At 38.7% G+C, this 25,453-nt stretch overlaps 1 protein-coding gene across 5 annotated transcripts in view; it reads left to right on the top strand.

Annotated features, from left to right (window-relative positions):
- The window catches only part of LOC121315989 (serine/threonine-protein kinase MRCK alpha-like), a 207,675-nt gene that overhangs the window by 55,178 nt on the left and 127,044 nt on the right, over window positions 1-25,453 (top strand). For all 5 annotated transcript variants that reach the window (XM_041250646.1, XM_041250647.1, XM_041250649.1 and 2 more), the window contains exon 2: window positions 4,595-4,686. In XM_041250646.1, the coding sequence (XP_041106580.1) occupies window positions 4,595-4,686 (92 nt within the window). The remainder of the gene's footprint in view (window positions 1-4,594; window positions 4,687-25,453) is intronic.

Here is a 25,453-nt window from a genome sequence, read left to right as displayed (position 1 = left end):
ACAGTTTGTCCACCTCTGTGATCATCATCGCACACTCTACAGAGAGACAGTGGGAACTGCATCTTCCAATGGAAGTGAAAGTCTGCTAAGATGTTTTTGTTTTGTTTTTTTTATATTTTAAAGCCTTCTGTGGCTTTGCAAAGCAACCTGTCAGATAGCTATTACTACAAAAGATTAGGCTTGTATAATACAGTATACTAGATATTCAGGTGCACAATGATCAGTTAATGCACAGCTGAGCATTGCTCTAGGAGTCTGGATATCATAACTGTTTTGTTAATTTGTGGGGGTTTAATAAATATTTTAAGAGCTTGTTTTTTTAATGTTGGAACTTTAAATGTCTTTTTAAGTGTTCAAATTGTAAGTGAAAATGTACATTTTTCAAGGGTATTAAGTCCTGTGTAGCTACTGTAAGAGTGACACTTGAGTTTGAACAGCTGGATAAGACATTAGTTTGGGTATTTTAGTACCAGAAACATAAAAATAAAATTATGGGTATGTTTTTTAAACAATTAAACAGACCCAGATTGGTTTTAATTTGTGCATGTTAGGGGTGATACAGTTCTTGATATTTAATTTGTAACAACAGAAAGTTAAGGGGGGAAAATAAAGCTTTCAGAAACATAAGGCAATTGTTTATTTTTTTTTTTTAATGTAACTTAAGAAATCTCAAACAGTGTGAAGCCATATATGTGCATTTCAATTTTGTAACCTTTAAAGTAGTCTTGAGATGATAGGAGACGTACTGATGCACAGTACAATTTCTCCCTCTTTCCTGGTCTGTAAATAACAGTATTTCCTTCAATAAATGAACTGCATATACTGGACTTATAGTGCTAAACAGCATATAAATTAGTTTGAAATTCTTGCTTTTCTGTCACATCATCACTGGAACTCCAATCCATAATTTGTGGCCAGTTTGGCTGAATTGGTAAGGCTGTGATTTACTTTGAAAACCACCGCTACCGCATACACTGTTTTGGGTGTTTGACAATTTTACGGTATTGCCCCTCACCACTGTCCCAGACTTTTAAAGGCTGCCACACACCAGACGTGATGCGATTTAACAAAAAAAATCGACATGCGATATGACCATACACACCAGAAGCGACACAGAGGCAATACACCAGGCTTGAAAATTGCCAGAACTATACATCTGTTAAAAATTGCTATTGACAAACTGTGATCAAGACTGGTACATATTCGTCACCATGATGTGGAAATGAAGTGTCTTCTCTGATGGTAACACATATGGCAGTAAACCATACATACCAGGCTTATCCAGTTCCTTTGACATGGACTCCCGTATATTGTCTTTCAAACGTGTATCTAAGTGTTGTTTCCTCCTTTATTTTGGATAGTGCTTCACCCTGCTTGACCACGTGCATTAAAGCTGTTCTTTGATTGTTCACTGCATTAATTGACACGCGACAAAACACAAAAACATTTTTTGCATTGTTCCAGTGCTGCTCCTGCGTCGGCTGTGGTGGGGAAAGATATTTATCAGAAGTATAGGTTTTATTAATTTTGTCACATCGCTGCACAGTTCCACTTGCTGCATCGCATCTGATGGGTAGCAGTCTTCAGGGTTGTTCACAGTGAAGTTCACAGGACGTGGGCTGGTAGCGGCGTAGAAATTTATTTTAGCTCCTGAAGCAAGCGGCCTCAGCTCATCTCCCCACCTTCTGGCAGGCAGCAGAGCAGAGAAAATATGGAGACATTGATTGTTGAAGTGGCTTATGATCCAGAAAAAGAAAAAATGTAGTGATCGCTGAGACATCTGGATTTTAATATCTGAAAATCGGGGACTATTATTTACATCAGGATTGTTTATGTCCAAGGTTTTCATCTATGTAACTCAACATTTCTGAAACTATCGATGTCTGATACAGAAATTCAAAAAGTGCTGTGTACATAGTGCTGTGTACTATGATTACCTGGCAGGTTTGTTTCGTGCACATTCAGGGATGGAGTGCAGTACATGGAGACGGGACAAAACCACTGAAACTGGTTTAATTTTCACATTCATACTTTGGTATATATAAAAGACAGAGGCTGTATGCGTGCAAAATACTGTACTTAACCGTACAACAAACCCTTAAAGTGGTAGCTTCCATCTCTACATGGGTTAATGATCTGTACCGCCCATCTGATAGATTTTCTAAATGCAATTGTTGCTTTACATGCATTTACAAAATGTATGAGTTTGCAAAAAAAAAAAAAACAGATTGTGCAGACCGATTCTTGTAAATGGTGCTTTTTATTTTCGATCTTGCTGCAGTGCTCCATCAGCATGACTAGAGCAGTAGAGACTTGCCAAACCTGGCAGGTCACCCCACGGAGGAACAATTCCCCACCGCATACACAGTCCTCATATGGGGGGGGACCCACACCTGGCCAACCCACCCCCGCAACAAGTTCTTATTTTGTTTGTCGTTAATTATCGACGAATCCAGTCCCAAAAGTTTGTTTTTTTTTTTTTTTTTTTTTTTAAAAAACAACTATATCCCTTCTGCCTGGACGTTTCAGCTCACCCTTTTACGATTATTGCTTTATTGAATGGTGCCACAGTTAAAAGAATAATCTGATTTAACAAATACTTTTTTCAAGTTTATTTAATATATAATTTATGTCAACAGTTTAGGACTGACAATCTGTTGGTTTACAACAGAATAACAAACATTAAATCTTAAAACTTCTAATTTCAAGTCTTTGGATGCACAGAATCAAGACAGCCCCAGCGTTTATTTACAATACTTGCCAGTAGACCTGCCGCCTATTGGAGACCGGCGACTATTTGAGACCTGACATTTATCATGTAAGATCACTAGCATCTTAAGATACTTCAGATGCAATCATGAAGAATCCGCGAACACGCACCCGTATAACAAAGGCATAACTAGATTACAACATTCCACCAAAATTAATAAAGGGTTGTGCGTCAATTGATATTTAAGTTTTATTTTAGAACAAAATTCCATTGTATTGTACATCTCCAACTTTAAAGTGAAAGTTTTTTTTTTTGTACATCGGTAAACAAGGACAAGCAAAACGTTGGAAAATGAACACGCAGAACAACAAATCTGTATTGAAAAACTCAATTGCATCTACCACTGGAAGAAGAAGAAGAACCCTGTAAATATCAGCACACAAGCGTTTATTACGATGGCTCATAGCGCAATAAAAAAAAAAAAAAATCAAAACATGCTTTTAAAATTTAACAAAAACAGCAAAAAATATCAGCTTTATCAAAAAATATGTTTTTATTTTTTGAAATAATTTTTTTATTGTATTTGAATGTTTTGTTTTTTTATTAGCAGTATTCTGTGAATTGGTAAGCTTACTGTACACCCGTTTGTGTGTATGTCGCGCATTATATTTATAACCCAGCGGGGGGGGGGGGGGGGGGTGTGATTGTGTGCTTTTAAAACAAAATAAACTAAGCTTACTCATTTGTACTTAGCGGAAGTGACTAACTACCCTGCGAATTTTGAGACAATTTTATTACTGCAGCAGTCATGGTGAATGCTGGAGAGAAGCTTGGTGTGCAACTATTTTGTATTTCAGCTAGATGACAACAGCTTGTATTTCAGATCACAACCCGACTATAGTTTCTATAGTTTCTTCTGTTCTTTTAGTTTAAATAAGTGAATGCCAGTGCATATTACTTATGAAAAAAGTCACATCAAAGATAACTTACCTGGAATGAAGGAACTGCTATAGTGCTCCTTTAATAAATAATTATTCCACAAAAAAGATTAAAAGCATCCCCAGTGAGTCAGTGTTGTACTGCTAATTTGGTACCAGGGGAGGCAGGTGCTTAATCAGGGCTCTTGTCAGATTCAATAAATACTTGCTAATGGGTCTCAGGGGTTTAGATTATGTCTGGATAGTATGTGCTCCTGAAAGAGGGTAACTGGAAGTTGTGCAGAATACACACTTATGTAACTTCCTGTACCGTCGATGTAGTACGTAGACCCATGTTACCTTTTCTATCAGTTCTGCTATTTTTTGTAGGGGACCGATTTTTTTATCCCTGTGATTACATCATAACAATTGAACTTTTATTTTATTCATGGTTGTGTTCATTCAACTGTTTTGGTAAACTGAAAGCAATTGTAAAATATGTCAAAGTTAGTACTATTAACTTCTGAGACTTGTTATACATATTCTTTCAAGGGGTTGCAGTTCGGTTTTTATCATACATACCAGTATAAACTGGAATGAATATCCCTGTCATGCTTGTTTTATTAGTTTTGTACCGGTAAACCAAAATTACTGTGTGTGTAATCTACTCCGACTCTTTCACAACTCATCATTTAAGGATAATACATTTGGTTTAAGGCTATGTGCTAGTGTATGTTTGTCAGAGCAACAATGGCAAATAAGAAACCCCGTTCAAAACGTTATGAGCTTCAACAATTGTAATCTTTATATAGTACTTGGACCACTGCCATCTTCAAATATGGGCATTGCTGTTTTATTTGAATTGCAGATTGACATGATAGTTTTGCAAGGATTTGCAATTCTGTGTTTATTGAAACAGTCTAGCCCTGCTTATTAAAGAATACCTTTGTTTTTCTTTTCTTTACAGCAAAGCCCTTTACTTCAAAAGTGAAGCAAATGCGCCTGCACAAAGAAGACTTTGAAATCCTTAAAGTGATTGGACGAGGAGCCTTTGGTGAGGTAAGCATCTTGGCTCTATTCTTGTTGTCTGCTTCCTTGTGAAGAGCATTCAGGGCTCTGCTGTGAAATCCTCAGATGCTCTGCATGGTGTGTATGGAAGAAATTCAAATCTGACAAAAACACTGTAATAAACACCACTTTGATATACTCGTCAACAATTTGCAGTCCATGCAATTGTTGCAGCAGTTATTTTATTCTTTTAATTTAGGAAACATTCTCCTAATTCTGTGTATACAGTTCTCACAGTTCTTTATTTAACTGCTCAGAATGCTTCCTTAGCAGCTGCAGGAGTGCGTCTCAGTTACAGTAGGACAGTATTGCACCTTTCATTGGCCTGTAGATGAGGCGAGGTAGTTCTTCTCTGATGATTGAGCCTGCTGCCTCTTCCGTGTCCACCCCCTGTCCGCATATCCCCCATGCACCTGGATTTTCTTTTGGAAGTACAATCCTCCTGGGGTCACCTAGCTACAGTTCTGGCTGTTTCCTGGGTGATGGAGACGCTGTTACAGATGCCTAAACTAGCTGTCCTGACCAAGGACGCTAGCTGCCCTAACAAACAGTGTTGGGTCTCCGAAATAATTCTAAAGTGTGATTACTCACCCGGTGCCTTCGCGTCTGCTTCCCAAATTACCACCACCAGTGCGCAAGCCAGGGGCAAACTGGTGCCCAAGGCCCCAACAGCCTCATAGACCCGCACAGCCGGCTGCATCAGAGTGCATAATTACCTGGACGACTGGCTCATTTGTGCCCAGTCTCCAGCACAGGCAGAGGCCCACATGGAGCCTTTATCTTCACTTTCATCAGTTGGGCCTGTAGGTGAATCATGTAGATAGCCTCCTGTCTGGTAGTGTGCTTGGACGCCAGGTCCATGCTGTCCACTCTCGTCACCAGAAGGGAGGTCATCACCACAGATGCGTCCAGCGTATTATGCTTACAGGACGAAAAGTTAGAGGCAGTCCGACCAGTTTTTTTTTCTGTTATGTGGCTAAGTCAAGCCCTGTCTAAATGGAGGCTGTCCAAATGGGTAGCAGACAGTCAGGACTGCCTATGAGCAGGCCATCTTGCCCCCTACAGAAAAGCTCACTGACCATTCCACCATGGCATGGCAACTCCATGGGCTTTATTCTAGGGTGTATCTGTCAAGGACATTTTCAATGCAGCGGTGTGGACTTGAAAAGGAACACTGGTTATCATAACCCTGGGTCCCTGAAATAAAATATTTTTTTTTAATGAATTAACCTTCGAGGTTGCTGCGACCATGATTGTGGCAGGCTTGATGGAAAAATGACACTGAGATCTGTGCACACGGTTCCTTTATACCCTCAGGGGCAGGCATAACTGCATCACAGGCTCGTCCGAGCAGCTTTGGTATATTATATTAAGGTTTCGGATGTAACAAACAGACCTAAGCCCTCAGCCAACCATTTAGAGTTCCCTGAATAAGAATAGGTTACTGCACAAAAATAATAAAATTATTCAATACAGGAGGTCTGTATGACAGCGAAAAAATGAATTCAGGGTTCACATTGCCATGCAAAAAAAAAATGGTAGGAAATATTTATTAATACTCAACGTTACTTCTTCTAGAACGCTTAATATCCTCAGCACACATTTAGCTCAGTATAACACACACACACATATATATATATATATATATATATATATATATATATATATATATATATATATATATATATATATATATATATATATATATATAGACACACACAGTGGCTTGCGAAAGTATTGACCCCCCTTGGCATTTTTCCTATTTTGTTGCCTTACAACCTGGCATTAAAATTGATTTTTATTTGGATTTCATGTAATGGACATACACAAAATAGTCCAAATTGGTGAAGTGAAATGAAAAAAATAGCTTGTTTCAAAAAATTCTAAAAAATAAATAACGGAAAATTGGTGCGTGCATATGTATTCACCCCCTTTGCTATTAAGCCTCTAAATAAGATCTGGTGCAACCAGTTACCTTCAGAAGTCACATAATTAGTTAAAGTCCACCTGTGTGCAATCTAAGTGTCACATGATCTGTCACATGATCTCGGTATATATACACCTGTTCTGAAAGGCCCCAGAGTCTGCAACACCACGAAGCAAGGGGCACCACCAAGCAAACGGCACCATGAAGACCAAGGAGCTCTCCAAGGACAAAGTTGTGGAGAAGTACAGATCAGGGTTGGGTTATAAAAAAATATCCGAAATTTTGAACATCCCACGGAGCACCATTAAAGCCGTTATTAAAAAATGGAAAGAATATGGCACCACAACAAACCTGGCAAGAGAGGGCCGCCCACCAAAACTCACGGACCAGGCAAGGAGGGCATTAATCAGAGAGGCAACAAAGAGACCAAAGATAACCCTGAAGGGGCTGCAAAGCTCCACAGTGGAGATTGGAGTATCTGTCCATAGGACCACTTTAAGCCGTACACTCCACAGGGCTGGGCTTTACGGAAGAGTGGCCAGAAAAAAGCCATTGCTTAAAGAAAAAAATAAGCAAACATGTTTGGTGTTCGCCAAAAGGCATGTGGGAGACTCCCCAAACATATGGAAGAAGGTACTCTGGTCAGATGAGACTAAAATTGAGCTTTTTGGCCATCAAGGAAAACGCTATGTCTGGCGCAAACCCAACACCTCTTATCACCCTGAGAACACCATCCCCACAATGAATCATGGTGGTGGCAGCATCATGCTGTGGGGATGTTTTTCATCTGCAGGGACTGGGAAACTGGTCAGAATTGAATGAATGATGGATGGAGCTAAATACAGGGAAATTCTTGAGGGAAACCTGTTTCAGTCTTCCAGAGGTTTGAGACTGGGACGGAGGTTCACCTTCCAGCAGGACAGTGACCCTAAGCATACTGCTAAAGCAACACTCGAGTGGTTTAAGGGGAAACATTTACAGGTCTTGGAATGGCCTAGTCAAAGCCCAGACCTCAATCCAATTGAGAATCTGTGGTATGACTTAAAGATTGCTGTACGCCAGCGGAACCCATCCAACTTGAAGGAGCTGGAGCAGTTTTGCCTTGAAGAATGGGCAAAAATCCCAGTGGCTAGGTGTGCCAAGCATATAGATACATACACCCAAGAGAAGCTGTAATTGCTGCAAAAGGTGGCTCTACAAAGTATTGAGTTTGGGGGGGGTGAATACTTATGCACGCTCAAGTTTTCTGTTCTTTTGTCTTATTTCTTCTTTGTTTCACAATAAAAAATAATTTGCATCTTCAAAGTGGTAGGCATGTTGTGTAAATCAAATGATACAAACCCCCAAAAAATCCATTTAAATTCCAGGTTGTAAGGCAACAAAATAGGAAAAATGCCAAGGGGGGGGTCAATACTTTCGCAAGCCACTTAGTATATCATATAGTATATATATATATATATAATATATATATATATATATTTATATATATATATATATATATATATATATATATATATAGTGTAAAATAAAAATTTTTAAAAAAAAAAAAAATCAGAGATAGCAGAGTAAAAACTCCATACAACAAACAAATCAATTAATCAAAAGTCCAAGAAACATAAGAATATAAAGTCACAAAGTAAAATTAAAAAAAATCCTCTTTGCAAAAAGCAAAAGTCCCAAATCAATCGCTCATTAGTTTAACCAAGGAAAAGCAAAAACAAAAAAATATATACATACATCAAAAAAACTAAAAATAATTGTTATTCTCCCAGCAAGGTTGTAAGAAAAAGGAAGATGTCACCCCAGTCCAGGAAAGGAAAAAGTTGTCCGACCAGATAATCGAAAGTTGATTCAGCTTTGAAGAGTGATAAATCCGAACATGTAAGCAGAAGATACAACGCATAAAACAGCACATTTGAAAAAATAAGCCAGTACTTTCCAGAGCACAAATAAACACTCTGGCTAGCGAAAAAAAAACAAAAGAACCTAACTTAACTTCAAACTGTTTACATGAAAAGAAAAATAACAAAATGCTGAGCATTAAAGAAAAAAACTATAAAATAATAAACTCGCCAAAGCGAAACAAAACCTCAGTACTAGTCGTCATCTTCATCTTTTTAAATTGCTGTGTCCTTCTGATCGTGCCAGGGTTGCAGAAGCCTAGTTTATTATTCACAGGACCATGGCTTTGAGCATGTTATGGTTATAAAAATCTGACCTGATTCCTAATTTAACAGTGATTTGTTTGAGTCGTATAATTAACCTGCATAATTGTATTTTTCTAACAGATATGTAATATTTTTGGGAATCCCAGGGGAGACTATCATGTTTACTGTAAAATAAGTATTTATTTGAAACCATACACAGTTGACGGCATTAAGCATAATTTGTCAGTCCTGTTTAATTGTACTAGCTATAAACTGCATTTAACTATTTACCTTAGCATCATGTAAAATGGGTTCCTTCTGTAGCTCATTAATACTGTATTGACTGTTATTCATTCATTTGAAGTCAGGGTGGTAATATTCTGCATCTGACAGTGAAATAGGTGAACTACCCAATCTTGCGTTTTCATGCGTTCACTTATTTGTCTCACTACAGATCATTGCTGCAAACTTCAGTCCAAATCAATTTTCATACAGCATCCTTTCCTAGTATATATTATATAACAAAGTCTTAAAAGCTGTACAATGGTATTATAGGTTAATGACCGCCTCACTTCTGGAAAGTGTAGCCATTCATTTTGACTTGACAACAAAGCAGTTCATTGTGCTTTCAGTTAAGTTGAGTTTTATTTAACCCCGAGGGGAGCTATTCTTGGAAATCATTGTTGTCTGTGGCCATCTGTAAATAGAAGCTTAAAAGTATGTTCCGTAACTTTAAACACTTCATTCTAAGATTTTGGCTCTGTGAGAAAGCTGAGGAGTACTGAGACTTGTTTTGTACAGGATGTTAAATAGAAAGGTGTTCATATGAAAATGACCTTTTCACCATCATAAAATCTTCAAGGTATCTCTGTCTATCTTACAGTATGTTGACCTACTTAGGCATGGTTTTTGGATAATGATGGAATTCTCTTACATGTTTTTATAACCCACTATAGTATGCTGCTAAAACAACAATTGTATTCAATATTTCCACAGTTCTGATTTCCAGAATAGTGAAGAGGTGCTAACTAAATGGCATTTTTATCAGCACTCCTCATTTAACACTGCGTTAATGCTGCCATTGATCTCACATTTGGGTCTGGTGCCTGCTGTACTGTAGTTGTTAAGGACATTCTGTTGCACAAGCTTGAGAGTATAATGTGGTGGTATCTGCCCTGCCTGTATGTGTGTCACACTTTGCATCTAGAGCAGGAGTGGGCAGATCTTTTTTGTAGACCTGTCTAAAGCAGCTAATTATTCCTTTATACCTGTAAAACCTGGAGTAGAATGGCCCCTTTTGGTGGAAACAATCTGCCCATCTATACCTCGCCAGAAGGGAGGTCATCTCCATCGACGCGTCCAGCCTGGGCTGGGGCTCTGTGTGGAATGGCAGGGGGGCGCAAGGTGTGTTGAAGCCCCCTTGGCACTGTCTCCACATCAATGTTGTAAAGCTGCAGGTAGTTTTTTACAGGAGATTCGAGGGAGACATGTGCTGCTCCGTACAGACAACACAACAGTGGTGGCTTACATCAACCACCAAGACTCAGGTCTCCCAGTCTCCATCTTGTGGTCCGCAACCTTTTGCTCTAGGCACATGAGAACCTCCTCTCACTGCAGCCAGTACATCTGCCCGGGGTGACAAACTGTGTGGCGGACCTTCTGTTATCGGCAAGAATCAACCCTCTGTCCCCTTTGGTTCTCCATAATTGGAGAAGGGGACCCACTGGCAGTAGATGCCATGGCACACCAATGGCTGAGGCAACTGTTTTATATGCCTTCCCACAGCTCGCCCTGCTCCTGCTGTGGCTGGAGAAAATCAGGCAAGACTGGGCCAAGGATTTTCAAGCTGGATGCAGCTCCTGAGCGGCCAGCCATGGAGACTTCCCAAGTGCCGCAACCTGCTCAGTCAGGCACAGAGGACTTTATGGCATCCCGAACCTTGAGCATGCAGCTCTGGGTCTGGCCCCTGAACAGCTGCATTTGAGCCGTCTGGGTCTGTCCAATAGGGTCAAAAACACTCTTCAGAATGACTTAGCACCATCACGTTTTCCCAGTACATGTACAAGTGGGGTGTTTTTCAGACGTGGTGTCTGCCCTATTGCAGGAACTTTTTGACAAGGAGCTCTTTTCCTGGCGGGGCCATCTTTGAAAGGGGATCGGCGGCTTCGGCTGCCTATGAAAGACACTGTTCCTCGCAGGAGGTTAAACGTGGTGCTTAATGCGCTCATGTCATCTCTTGAGCACATGAAATCAGTTGAACTGAAATATTTATCACTCAAAGCGGCTTGCTTTCACCTCCGCAAAGCAGGTGAGTAAGATGCAGGCATTCGCAGGCTCCGTACCAGTCCTTTCCACCAGGGGCATGGCAACTTCGTGGGCTTTATTCCAGGGTGCATCTGTCAAGGACATTTGCAATGCAACAGTGTGGGATACTAGGTTCTACAGATTTGATGTTGTGGATTCTCAAAACTCTGGCTTTGGAACTAGGATGTTAAGGATGGCTTCTTTGTCAATCGTTATAAGCATAGAGGAGAGTTTCTCCCTCAAATTTTTAGCCTTGGTTGCTTTAGTTACTGCGGTTCCAAATGGTAACGCACAGTGCACCTTCTCGGCTTATACTTGTAGCATTCCAGTCATTCTGCAATATTGCCCTTGCGATGGCTTTGGTACACTTACCCATACAGTAATGATAACATATGGTACTTGAAAGGAAATGTTAAGTTATTATCATAACCATGCTTCCCTGAAATAGAAATGTAACCATTAATCGTCAAGGTCTCTGTGCCCATAATTGCAGCAAGCTTGAAGGATAAGTGACGTTGAGGTTTGTGCCAGCAGTGCTTTTTTCCCCTTGGGGGCGGGCCATGACTGTGTCACAGGCTCTACGAGCAGCTTTGATATATCTTGATCCGGTTTCAGGTCTTTAGGAGGTAAATACCCATACTGTAATGGCTACATTTCTATTTCAGGGAACCAGGGTTATGATAATGACCTAACGTTCTCCTTGATGAAAACTGGAAAATGGTGTTGGGAAACCCTAGAACAACCAAGCTTGTTTATTAGCACATACCAGGTTTTTTTTGTTTTGTTTTTTTGTAATTTTCTGGTCAGGTGGGAGAAAAACAATCAGAATAATGTTCTTCATTTTAGTTTTTAATCAATTACATAGACCCCAGATCTGTACAAACCATTGACAGGAATATGTGTGATTTGTCAGTTTAATAAAAATAGTAATGTCTATTTATATATAGCGCCTTTTCACACCACCATCACAAAGCGCTTTACAGAGGTAGGCTGTGAACTGTGCATTATATGCAGAGTCACTCACAATAGGACATTGATTTAACATCTCATCCACAGGATGGAGCACAAGAAGGTTGTGACTTGCTCAGGGTAACACAGTGAGTCAGCCAGTGGCAGAAGTGGGTTTTGAACCAGTGACCATCTGGTTACAAGCCCCTGGATTTTAACCACTGGACCACACTGCCTCTTAATAGCTATTAAATTAAGTTTAACCCTTAGCGGTCCAGCAAAGCAGAGCACTCTGACAAACTCATTAACAGTCATTCTGTGGTCTCTTTATTAAAGCGCTTGTAAAAACCGGATAAATGGATTGCTTGTCTCTCGGTTCACGTTGTTGTTTTAGATTAATGTCTCGCTTATTTTTCAGTATGTTCTTTTATTGTCAGTGCGAACATGTACCTCAATGTGAATGCATCAGTATTTGCAATGCTATGCCTCATCTGACCCGCTTCTGCTATTTTTGCTTTTTGTATATTTCAAAACATCAGTTTTCTTTTGAATATTCATAAACTTATTTACGTTTTCTCCCCCAATTCCTCATCCACTAAACATATTATATATTTGTATAAGTATTTCAATTTAGTTTTTGATCAAGCTAGTAGTTACTAAGCCCAGCAACTGCCACAATTATCAGACAATTGGCCAACATAACCAGGTGATAATATGTTTGTAAAGTGACAGAGAACCACGTTTGAATGTTATTTGATCCTCTGTTGTCTAAACGTCTGCTGTATCGTAGGGTACAGTGTAGGGCTGCTTATTACAATGTCGGAGTCAAAATAAAACAGCATTTTATTTAACATTGCAAACATAAAATACAACATGGTTAACATGAAAAAAAGTAGTGTACTACTTGAAATAATACAAGTAAAGACAATCTTACGTATTTAAGTACAGAAATATACTATGAGACCTGTTAAAAGAAACTGTACATAGTAATGTGTATTAAACATACTTGTTTCAGACACATATGGTGTCCATTTTAGGACCTCCTCAGTCGTCACCAACTAACTCGAGGAGAGGGGTGAGATTTGAAGTGAGGAGGGGTGACGACTGAGGATGCCCTAAAATGGACACCGTACAGAGCCTTACTGATAACAAAAACACACTTTGTTAAATATTCTGAATAATCTCTTTCCAAGATCCTTATGTAGATTGTTGTTAAAACTGCTGTTCATATTGTAAAAGGCTATGCTGTACCACATGTATTCAAACCTATTTATTTACTGTACTGCCAGCACCTGACACGAAGGTCCAGGAAACAGCTGCGAAAGCCCCAAGCAGACAAACTACTGGTTGCTTAAATATTGAACATATCCTTACAGCTTTGACATGATTACTAAATGTTTGCAGCAACAAAAAAAGTTATAAACAGTATTGCATTTCCTACCGTGAATTGCCACTCCTATGACAGTGTGCTTTGACTGAGTCAGCCTGAAACAAAATACTGAGTCGCTGGTTCAGGTTGAAGGGTGTTTGATTGATGGGAACTCCCACAGTCATCACGGGACAACTATTTGAACACTCTGTGGATTGGAGAAAATCTTTGGTTCTGACCCCCATGTTAAATAAAACATTGCAAGTCATGTGGTGCTTGCTGAGGGAAGGACGGAAGTCAGAAGGGCTCACTCCTAGACTCTTTGTTTTACATTTAATCTAATAAACTTAACGGAGTAACGGATACTATTATTTATTAAATTATTAACCATGCCTTTGCCTCTTATTCCTCCAACAAATCTATTGATGATGAACAATAGTTTCTTGGAAAAAAAATCAAGACACAAACGAGCCAGAAGATGATAAAAAATAAATAAATACTAGATTCTCAGATTACATCTACAGAAATAAAAGAAGCCGTTAACTCTTTAGCCAGTAATAAAGTGCCAGGAGAAGATGGTTTTAATTCTGACTTTAATCTCATAAGAATGTATTAACCCTGTTTATTCTAAATGTCTGTGCAACTAGCATATATAAGTCTTATTCTAAAACAAGATAAAGACCCTTCACAATGTAGCAGCTATCGTCCAGTCTCACTTAACTAAACGGATTGCAAAATTCTATCAAAAATTAACAGCAAAAGGTCATTGATTTAAATTATTCATCATGACAAGAAGGGCTTTATCAAAGGTAGGTTTTCATCAGATAACATTAGACAATTAATGACCTTACAAATACTGAACTGGGATCACCCTGATCCTGCTATGGCTGTATCTATCGATTGAAAAAGCATTTGATTGAATAGAATGGAAATTTCTGTATAATACTTTAGTAAGGATGAGTTTTAGAGAAGTTTGTGAGCTGGATAAATACACTATGTTCATGCTCATCTACAGTTGTTCATACTGGAAGTTTTCTCTCCAGTCCATTTAATCTATACAGAGGAACTAGACAGGGTTGTCTCATTTCGCCTCTTTTAGCACCTTTAACAGAATTAATTTGGCAAACTGAATGTATCCAGGGAATTGGTCATACAGATGTAAAAGGTAATGCTGTAGGCAGTTGACATTTTAGATACTTGTAAGAACCCCAGTTCCTCCCTTCCATGCCTCATGGATATAATAAACCAATACAGTGATGTTTCAGGATAGAAAATAAATTGGTTAAAATCAGAAGCTATCCCCCTGTCTAAAAATCGTTTTAGTACTGAGTATCAAAACTGTCCCTTCAGGTGGCCTGCACATACTAAATACTTGGGGATGACAATTTAAAAAAATATTAAAGATACTGTCAAATTTAATATGACACCACAAATTGATAGGATTTCAGTTAAACTGCAGTCCTGGAATAAATTACCACTATCCTTATGGGGCGAATATGAACCATTAAAATGGCAGTTATGCCAGTGGTGGCATACACATTGATCATGATTCCACTTCATATTCCATATTTAAACATATTGATGTCCTTTTCAGTACGTTTATATGGGGATATAAGAAAGCAAGGCTTAAAACTCAGTAAACTATATAACAGTCATAATAGAGAATGTGAATATTCCCAATCCCTACTGGTATTATTTATCTTACAAATTTAGGCCTCTTGGAGATTGGTTTGTAAAATTAAGCAATCCCCCAACTTGGGTTAAAATTGCTGAAAATATTGTCTCCCCCTATAGTTTAAAAGACTTATTGTTACACGGCCTTCCACTCGCTCTGAAGAATAACTTTAACTTTATTTTTACATTTGCACACAACATTTTCAAGAGATCAGCACTTCTTTTAAAGGACTTTAAAATAATTTATTTCAGTTCAGGACTCTGGAATAATCCAAACCATTTTGTATAGTTAGAATCCTTCATTTAACCTCATTTGGATTAATGCACAAATCAATAACGTGGGCGATGTGTTTAAAGAAAGTGTATTCCCTTCTTTGAGATCTCTAAAGGATAGATTTAATTTAGAACCATATCAAAAAATCAAGCCAACCTAATCCCGCCGCTTCGCTGTCCTAGTCTTACTATACTGGAGATGTTTTTTTTAGTTATTAAATCTGTGGAATTCCCATGGTTTTGTATACAAATTATACAAGTTATTTTAAAGAGAATTTGTCATACAGTAATATTAGGTTAAAGTCAAAGTGGGAGAACAATTTCATCATCCTGGAATAATATCAATGGCAATATTATATTTTATTCCCCCAATACCAAATTAAGTTCCATTCAGTATAAAATTGTAAATAGAATTCGTTATACTTCCATTAGATTATTAAAATTATGAAATATTGGACCACAATATTTAGACATATTTCTAATAGTTCACAAATACATATCCCCTGCAACCCTTTAGTTGCAATCGTAGGAGACTGTGGAAGGGTTGTGGGTAATTCACTGACCAGGAGACAGACAGGTGTACTTGAAAACACCACACAGGTGCCCAGTTTTATTTTGCAGGGTGCCTTATTTTTTTTTAGCCCGCAGATGGCGCTGTGGGTCCGTGGTCTGATTTACCAACGATGGTAAACAGAACCACGGGCATACCAAGCGATGGCACACAATACCGGCGCCCTTGCAGGTGCTTCGAAACAGTAATTCAAAACAGAAGGCACAAAGAAACAGGGAAAATATAACTGTAACAAAACTATAAAGAAAAGGTGCAGCACTCTGCAGCAATATCCCGGTCGCCGCTGCCCGTGCGACCCGGATCACTGTCCTACGCTGCCGGCTAACTAGCCTGCTCAGCCAAACTTATAAGGGGTCTGCCCAAGGGTTCCCCGCCCTCACTGTCTCGCTCTGAACCTCCGTTCCGTTCTCTCCGACTGGTTCTCGGTTGTGGACCAGCGCTTCCGCACTCTCGGCGCGTTTAAAAGGGCAGACCTGAGGAAACAGCAGAGCATTTTTTTTATAGGGCTAGCAATCTCCCAAGACTCACCTCTCAGCCATTCAGAGAGGGGGAAAGTCTACACACCCACGTGCCCACCTCCCCGTGTCACTGCCATGACTCACAGGCGGTTGTTGGACAACTGCCGCCCTCTTCCTGCAGTACTGTGAACATGCCAGCAGAGTCAGCACAGATCGCCCCTGCTACAGAGACATATCTGCTCCCCAAGTTAGTAAACCACAGTTTTATACTTGCTGCACTCCTCATAACTTTATATATATATATATATATATATATATATATATATATATATATATATATATATATATATATATATATATATATATATATATATATTTGTTAAAGTCTTTCAGCATGACAACGACCAAAGTGACTTTGAAATTTACAGGGTCCTCACCGGGCCAGTCAGAGCCGGGGCTGGATTTAGGGTAGAGCTTTGTAAACACCGTAACTGAACTTTCTAACAACAGTGCGTTGCGAGGGGTTCCTCTTGAACTGTCTCGAACTTGCAAAAGATATTTCTTCTTACCAGGTTTATAACCGTTTTAGTCCACACGTTTCCAACTACCTGCTGGAGAGGGTTGTTCTGAGTAGTCGACATCCTGTACGACGGTTTTTCCCGAAGAAGGTGGTTCATATTGATGTCCCCCCACTCTAAACATAGGTTAAGAGTTATGATCTTTCAGTTTTGTATTTTTAATATACTGCATAACTGCATTGACACTTGGATTGGAACCGGATGCTATGATCAGATGAGATGAAAATAGAGCTCTTTGTCCACGCACACCAATGGTGGGTTTGGCGTTGAAAGATGGATGCGTATGCAGAAAAGAACCTCATACCTACTTGAAAATATTGTGGTGGATCTTTGATGTGGGCTTGAATCCTATTGAAAACCTGAGGTTTGAATTGAAGAAGGGCAGCCCATAAGCGCAGCCCGAATTATATCAAGGCTCTGGAAAAATTCTGTATGGAGGAGTGGTTTAAGATCCCTTCCAATGTGTTCTCCAATCTCATAAAAGATTATAGAAAAAGACCTTAAATTATAGAAGTGCCGTTATCCTTTCAAGGGGAGGGTGCACAAAGTACTGAAAACAAGGGTGCCAATAATTTGGAAATAAATTTATAATTTGGGAAATGTGTAATTTTGGTTGATTCCCTTGAATCTTTAATAAAGTATAATATATTCCACATGCTGGAAAATTACAATATATCTCATTACCTGTATAGTTTTTTTTATACAGCCTTTTTTGCTCATCTTGATCAAGGGTGACAGTAATTTTGGAGGGGTGTGTGTGTGTACACACGCACACACATTGGCTTGCAAAAGTATTCAGACCCCTGACCAATTCTCTCATATTACTGAATTACAAATGGTACATTGAAATTTCGTTCTGTTTGATATTTTATTTTAAAACACTGAAACTCAGAATCAATTATTGTAAGGTGACATTGGTTTAATGTTGGGAAATATTTTTAAGAAAAATAAAACACTGAAATATCTTGCTTGCATAAGTATTCAACCCCGACACATTAATATTTGGTAGAGCCACCTTTCGCTGGTTTAACAGCTTTAAGTCTTTTGGGGTAAGTATGTACCAGCTTTGCACACAGTGTCGAAGTGATTTTGGCCAATTCTTCTTGGCAGATTTGCTCCAGGTTGTTCAGGTTGGTTGGACGACGCTTGTGGACCGCAATTTTCAAATAGTGCCACAGATTCTCAATGGGATTGAGATCAGAACTTTGACTGGGCCACTGTAGGACATTCACCTTTTTGTTCTTGAGCCACTCCAATGTTGCTTTGGCCTTGTGCTTGGAATCCTTGTCCTGCTGAAAGGTGAATTTCCTCCCAAGCTTCAGTTTTTTAGCGGACTGAAGCAGATTCTCTTGCAGTATTTTCCTGTATTTTGCTCCATCCATTCTTCCTTCAATTGTAACAAGATGCTCAGTCCCTGCTGATGAGAAGCATCCCCACAGCATAACGTGCTTTCAGATGGTACTTTTCTCGTAACGGCTTCTTTCTTGCCACCCTCCCACACAGGCCAGTGTTATGCAGAGCTGTTGATATGGTTGACTGGTGCACCATTACACCACTCCCAGCCACTGAACTCTGTAGCTCCTTCAAAGTGATTGTTGGCGTCTTCTTGGCTTCTCTCACAAGTCTCCTTCTTGTTTGAGCTCTGAGTTTTGAGGGACGGCCTTTTCTTGGCAGTGCCTGGGTGGTGTGATGCAGCTTCCACTTCCTGATTATTGATCCAACTGTTCTCACTAGGCTATCCAAACACTTGGATATTATTTTGTACCCTTTCCCTAATCTATGCATTTGTATTACTTTATCTCTAACTTCTGTAGAATGATGTTTGGTCTTCATTTTCCTTCAGATACACAGCCTTATCAATGATCCTTCAACAGTGGGTTTTTTATCCAGCAAATTTAATGGTTCACAAGTGGAGGCCAATGGTAAGGTAATTGTGTCCTCGTTAGGGCAATTTCTTTCATCGTTGCGAACTGGGAGCTTCCACAGCACAGGGGTTGAATACTTATGCAAGCAAGAAATATTAGTTTTTTATTTTTCCTAAAATTATTTCCCAACATAAAACCAATGTCACCTTACACTAATTGATTCTGAGTTTCAGTGTTTAAAATTAAAATATTAAACAGAACGAAATTTCAATGTACCATTTGTAATTCGGTAATATGAGAGAATTAGTCAGGGGCCTGAATACTTTTGCAAGGCACTGTGTGTGTGTGTGTGTGTGTGTGTGTGTGTCTATATATATATATATATATATATATATATATATATATATATATATATATATATATATATATATATATATATATATACACACACACACATACAGACACTAACTTCCTGGAAGGATACTGAACCCCCAGTTTTAGCACATTGGAAGAACTCTGTACTGGATGTTACTAACTTGGAATGACTAAGCTATGCTATTTTAGATAAAGAATCAGAATTTTCTGAAATATGGAATAGAGCATACTCTATTTTTATGGATATGGATTAACTATATTATATAAATATACTGTACCTATACGTACTTATATACGAGTCACTAGAAGCTATTGTATAATTTTACTGCGACCACTTTCCCCTTGTTCTAATTTATTTAATACCAGCATCAGAGTCTATTGACTGTGACATCTGTGAAACATTGTGATATACTTTTAATATGTATTGATTGCATGCAGACAGTTAAACTAAAGTATGTATTATTAGATTGTATATTAAAAAACAATAAAATATGAATTGTAAAAGCAAATTAAAAATTAAAACATAGCAGACCAGACCTAGAGCTTTTAAATCTGAGATTAAATGGAATTTGTAGTTTTTGAAGTATCTCCACACAACACTCATTGTATAGGAAATATAACGTTGTTTAGGTTGGGTGAGAGGACCTCCCTGACGAGAGTGGAAGTTTACTTGCATCTGTATGTGATGTACATTTTGCCCTCCAGTTGTACTGCCTTTCCTATAAAAAGGAGAACATTTTTCGGGGTAACATTCTACTTGTGAGCAGCCTTGTTCATAAAAATATTTAGCACATTTTTAAAGGTATCTATTCTGGGATACCAAGATATTTAGTAAGTGGGGTCTGAGTGAGGAATAATTGGCATGGTTGCTTGGAATCAATAAAACCCAGTTGATAATGTCATTAATTAATAACCCCTGTGGGATTACTATACATAATGTTAAAAGATTCTTATCAAATTGGTCTGTGTTATGGACTGGGGAAGGGAGTGAGACTATTTACAGTCTTGTATAATTAGTATTTGTTATGTACTAGGACGTGCAAGTGAGTGCGTGTCTGTTTGGGTACCATACTACGAATGGGCCAATGGGTGAAGGGTGGGTAGAGTTGTACTGCATAAAATAGCATGCTGCTGCGCCACCTTCACCTCATAACCCAGTCGTAAAGGGTAGTGGATGTGCATAATTGTTGTGATGAACATGGTGAGCATATTCTTTAGTACAATTAATTAAATTCTTTGGTCAATACCAATTGCATGTTCGGATACCTGTCCTGCTACTATTTTCTCAATTAGGTGAATGGAGAAAATGTCTTCCTAGAATGCTGTCTGCTTATTACATTCAGTGCTGTGAATGTACAGTAGGTCATGGCTCTGTTTAAAGGCATTTTGAATGATCTTTGCATGAGTAATTTCAAGGATTCTGTTTCTAAAGATCAGTCGGACTTATAAGCACATCTGAAACATCAACACAGAATGAAAAAAGGTGTTACCTTGGCAATGGGATCTTGAAAGGCAACTGTCAGGAAAGGGATTTTTAGTCTACAACATCAGTTCTCATCCAAGGTTAACTGTTGCCAACTGATAGGAGGGGGATAAACAGGTTGATAATTTACTTTATTACTAAAAAGTGTGACGTGTGTGTTTACTGAAGAAAAAGAAAGTCACCTTTGCCACCTGCAACAGCAGCTGACAACTTTAGACAGAGGGAAGTATTGCTTGGAAGGGGTGTGCATAACAAAATGGGCTATAAGGTCATTAATGCAGCCAAAAACTGAAAACGGTTATGCAACTCTTAATTTATTTTTGCATTAAAGTCAAAATTGTGATTACGTTTCCAAAAATGTATCCCACAGGAAGCCTTAAACATTGAATTACGGCAAGGTTGGTATGTTATTCAGATTGAACTTAATATTATTACTTACAGAAATTGCAGTGCAGTTTGACAGCAGCTCTATATTTCTGACAACTTGTTGTTATTGGAGCCGTACGACTGACATTTCTGGACTGCGAGAATCCTTTGTGGGTTTTTTTTTATTTTTATCCATAAGCTTTCAGGAAGCTCTGTTATATTGCCCAGTACTATAAAACATCAGCACCCAGTCTGAAAGGAAATACTGAAGTTGCATCTGGTTAACAGACACTGATAAATTTTTTTTTTTTTTTTTTTTTTTTTACATAAAAAGTTATATATTATGAATGTATAATTTATGCCTAGTAATAAAAAAAAAATACAGTACTGTGCAAAAGTTTTAGGCAGGTGTGAAAAAATGCTGTAAAGTAAGAATGCTTTCAAAAATAGACATGTTAATGATTATATTTATCAATTAACTAAATGCAAAGTGAGTGAACAGAAGAAAAATCTAAATCAAATCCATATTTGGTGTGACCACCCTTTGCCTTCAAAACAGCATCAGTTCTTCTAGATACACTTGCACAAAGTCAAGGATTTTGTAGGCATATAGTCAGGTGTATGATTAAACAATTCTACCAAACAGGTTCTAATGATCATCAATTCAATATGTAGGTTGAAACACAATCATTAACTGAAACAGAAACAGCTGTGTAGGAGGAATAAAACTGGGTGAGGAACAGCCAAACTCAGCTAACAAGGTGAGGTTGCTGAAGACAGTTTACTGTCAAAAGTCATGCACCATGGTAACACTGAGCACAGCAACAAGACACAAGATAGTTATACTGCATCAGCAAGGTCTCTCCCAGGCAGAAATTTCAAGGCTGTCAGGGGTTTCCAGATGGGCAAGCTCTTTTGAACAAGCACAAAGAAACGGGCATGTTGAGGATCGTAGACGCAGTGGTCGGCCAAGGAAACTTACTGCAGCACATGAAAGACACATCATGCTTACTTCCCTTCGCAATCAGAAGATGTCCAGCAATGCCATCAGCTCAGAATTGGCAGAAAACAGTGGGACCCTGGTACAACCATCTACTGTCCGGAGAAGTCTGGTCAGAAGTGGCCTTCATGGAAGACTTGCGGCCAAAAAGCCATACCTCCAACGTTGAAACAAGGCCAAGCGACTCAACTATGCACGAAAACACAGGAACTGGGGTGCAGAAAAATGGCAGCAGGTGCTCTGGACTGATGAGTCAAAATTTGAAATCTTTGGCTGTAGCAGTTTGTTCACTGAAGGGCTGGAGAGTGGTACACGAATGAGTGTCTGCAGGCAACAGTGAAGCATGGTGGAGGTTCCTTGCAAGTTTGGGGCTGCATTTCTGCAAATGGAGTTGGGGATTTGGTCAGAATTAATGGTCTCCTCATGCTGAGAAGTACAGGCAGATACTTATCCATCATGCAGTACCATCAGGGAGGCATCTGATTGGCCCCAAATTTATTCTGCAGCATGACAACGACCCCAAACATACAGCGAAAGTCATTAAGAACTATCTTCAGCGTAAAGAAGAACAAGGATGGTATGGCTCCCACAGAGCCCTGATCTCAACATCATTGAGTGTCTGGGATTACATGAAGAGAGAGAAGCAACTGAGGCTGCCTAAATCCACAGAAGAACTGTGGTTAGTTCTCCAAGATGTTTGGGCCAACCTACCTGCCGAGTTCCTTCAAAAACTGTGTGCAAGTGTACCTAGAAGAATTGATGCTGTTTTGAAGGCAAAGGGTGGTCACACCAAATATTGATTTGATGTAGATTTTTTCTTCTGTTCACTCACTTTGCATTTAGTTAATTGATAAATATAATCTATTAACATGTCTATTTGAAAGCATTCTTACTTTACAGCATTTTTTCACACCTGCCTAAAACTTTTGAACAGTACTGCATGTGTCTTGCTGTATTAACCCTTTGCGTTCATTCCATGCCAAATCACCCAAAAAATATTGGATTTAACACCCTGCCATCTCCGATTTACACCAAACTCATGGTGTGAATGAACATTTATAGCCTGATTGGGTCAAGGTATAAAGGATACATTTTTCCAAATGTAAAGATTATAAAAATGTAAATGTTAGTATTTCATACAATGTACACTAAACTGGAGTACCAAGTTGCAATCCAGCAGTCCAAACACGGGGGGTAGTGTATAAAGTCATACACTTGTGTGAGTCTGAAAGTTTAAATAACCAGTTAAGAAGTAGTTTAAGTAAAATTGAATTTTTTTTTTTTTTCCAACAAAGTATTTTACATTTTTTGAAATCACATCCACATGCTTGTATAGGACATTGACCTTAAAACAAATTTCTACGTAGTTGGCAAACTTTATATAAGGATGTCAGCTACTCATTAATCATTACCATCAGGGGTGAAATTGTGCTGGTACTCACCGGTACCATGTACCGGGACTTATTCTGTTGCCGGTACTGGATACCGGGACTTATTTAATCTGTTTATTCAATGCGGACGCATTCCATCCACTCACACAGTCCACTAGTGCAACGTTTCTCAAATGTGCTTTGATTCAGCACAGTTCATGCTGCTTGAATTCTGTTTCCCCATACTGTTTCAAGTAGAAAACAGAAAGTACTGATTAGAGGAAAAACCTCAGAATGGAGTGTGGTAACCAGTGGTGTACCACAGGGATCAGTATTAGGTCCTCTGCTATTCCTAATCTACATTAATGATTTAGATTCTGGTATAGTAAGCAAACTTGTTAAATTTGCAGACGACACAAAAGTAGGAGGAGTGGCAAACACTGTTGCAGCAGCAAAGGTCATTCAAAATGATCTAGACAAGATTCAGAACTGGGCAGATACATGGCAAATGGGATTTAATAGAGAAAAGTGTAAGGTACTGCACGCAGGAAATAAAAATGTACATTATAAATATCATATGGGAGATATTGAAATTGGAGAAGGAATCTATGAAAAAGACCTAGGAGTTTTTGTTGACTCAGAAATGTCTTCATCTAGGCAATGTGGGGAAGCTATAAAAAAGGCTAACAAGATACTCGGATACATTGTGAAAAGTGTTGAATTTAAATCAAGGGAAGTAATGTTAAAACTGTACAATGCACTTGTAAGACCTCATCTTGAATATTGTGTGCAGTTCTGGTCACCTCGCTATAAAAAAGATATTGCTGCTCTAGAAAGAGTGCAAAGAAGAGCGACCAGAATTATTCCGGGCTTAAAAGGCATGTCATATGCAGACAGGCTAAAAAAATTGAATCTGTTCAGTCTTGAACAAAGAAGACTACGTGGCGACCTAATTCAAGCATTCAAAATTCTAAAAGGTATTGACAGTGTCGACGCAAGGGACTTTTTCAGCCTGAAAAAAGAAACAAGGACCAGGGGTCACAAATGGAGTTTAGAAAAAGGGGCATTCAGAACAGAAAATAGGAGACACTTTTTTACACAGAGAATTGTGAGGGTCTGGAATCAACTCCCCAGTAATGTTGTTGAAGCTGACACCCTGGGATCCTTCAAGAAGCTGCTTGATGAGATTTTGGGATCAATAAGCTACTAACAACCAAACGAGCAAGATGGGCCGAATGGCCTCCTCTCGTTTGAAAACTTTCTTATGTTCTTATGTTCTTATGTTCTTAAGTTAGCTGGCAACCATTAACGTCAGTATAATTACTGCATGTGGATTGGCCGAGCTTTCATTCTTATCAGATTTCATTTTGGCATGAGTCACAAATCTCAGCCCATTTCGCTTTGTGTCAGTGGTCATTCGTTGATCATTGAGAGAAGACCTTAGCAGAGCAACATGGAAACAGAGGTATGGATATTATGAAGTAATACATTTTTTCTTTTAGTGCGGCGGAGAAGCAATGAAATATTCGAAATGAACATTGCTGCACATGAATTTGAAGGCAAAAAGCCACACGTGTTCTAACATTACATACATTTGAAATTATTATTACAACGTGTTTTTCCTTGCACAGATTTACCACATTGCCAGAATTTGCATGACATTTTTTAAAATGGCAAGCAATGTGTGGGACAGTAGGAATTACCATTAAAAATTCAGGATCAAGGAAGTGCTGCTTCAGGCTTTGGTAAGCTAGTCACAATCAGGATACAGATGTAGGCGTGCTTCACGCTTTTCAAACACTGGCCATCTTTCAAGATACATGTTGAGTATACTGATCAATGTTTTGTTGTGATCCTAGTATTTTCTTTTTATGAGGACTGTAATAAAAGAAAACCAGAAAGGTGTGGTGTTTTTGTTTGTACAGTGCCCCCTTTTCTAGTTTAAGTTAAACACGAGTTTTCAACTGTGTGTACATCTAAAAATAAATAAATAAATAAAACTACAGTTTCTGACTGGAAAATCTTTTTCTGGAATCGATCTTGGTAATTA

This window comes from Polyodon spathula, chromosome 5 (assembly GCF_017654505.1).
Source record: "Polyodon spathula isolate WHYD16114869_AA chromosome 5, ASM1765450v1, whole genome shotgun sequence".
Classification (NCBI taxonomy): domain Eukaryota; kingdom Metazoa; phylum Chordata; class Actinopteri; order Acipenseriformes; family Polyodontidae; genus Polyodon; species Polyodon spathula.
The sequence above is the reverse complement of the archived record's forward strand: the minus strand, read 5'-3'. Positions and strand labels throughout refer to the sequence as shown.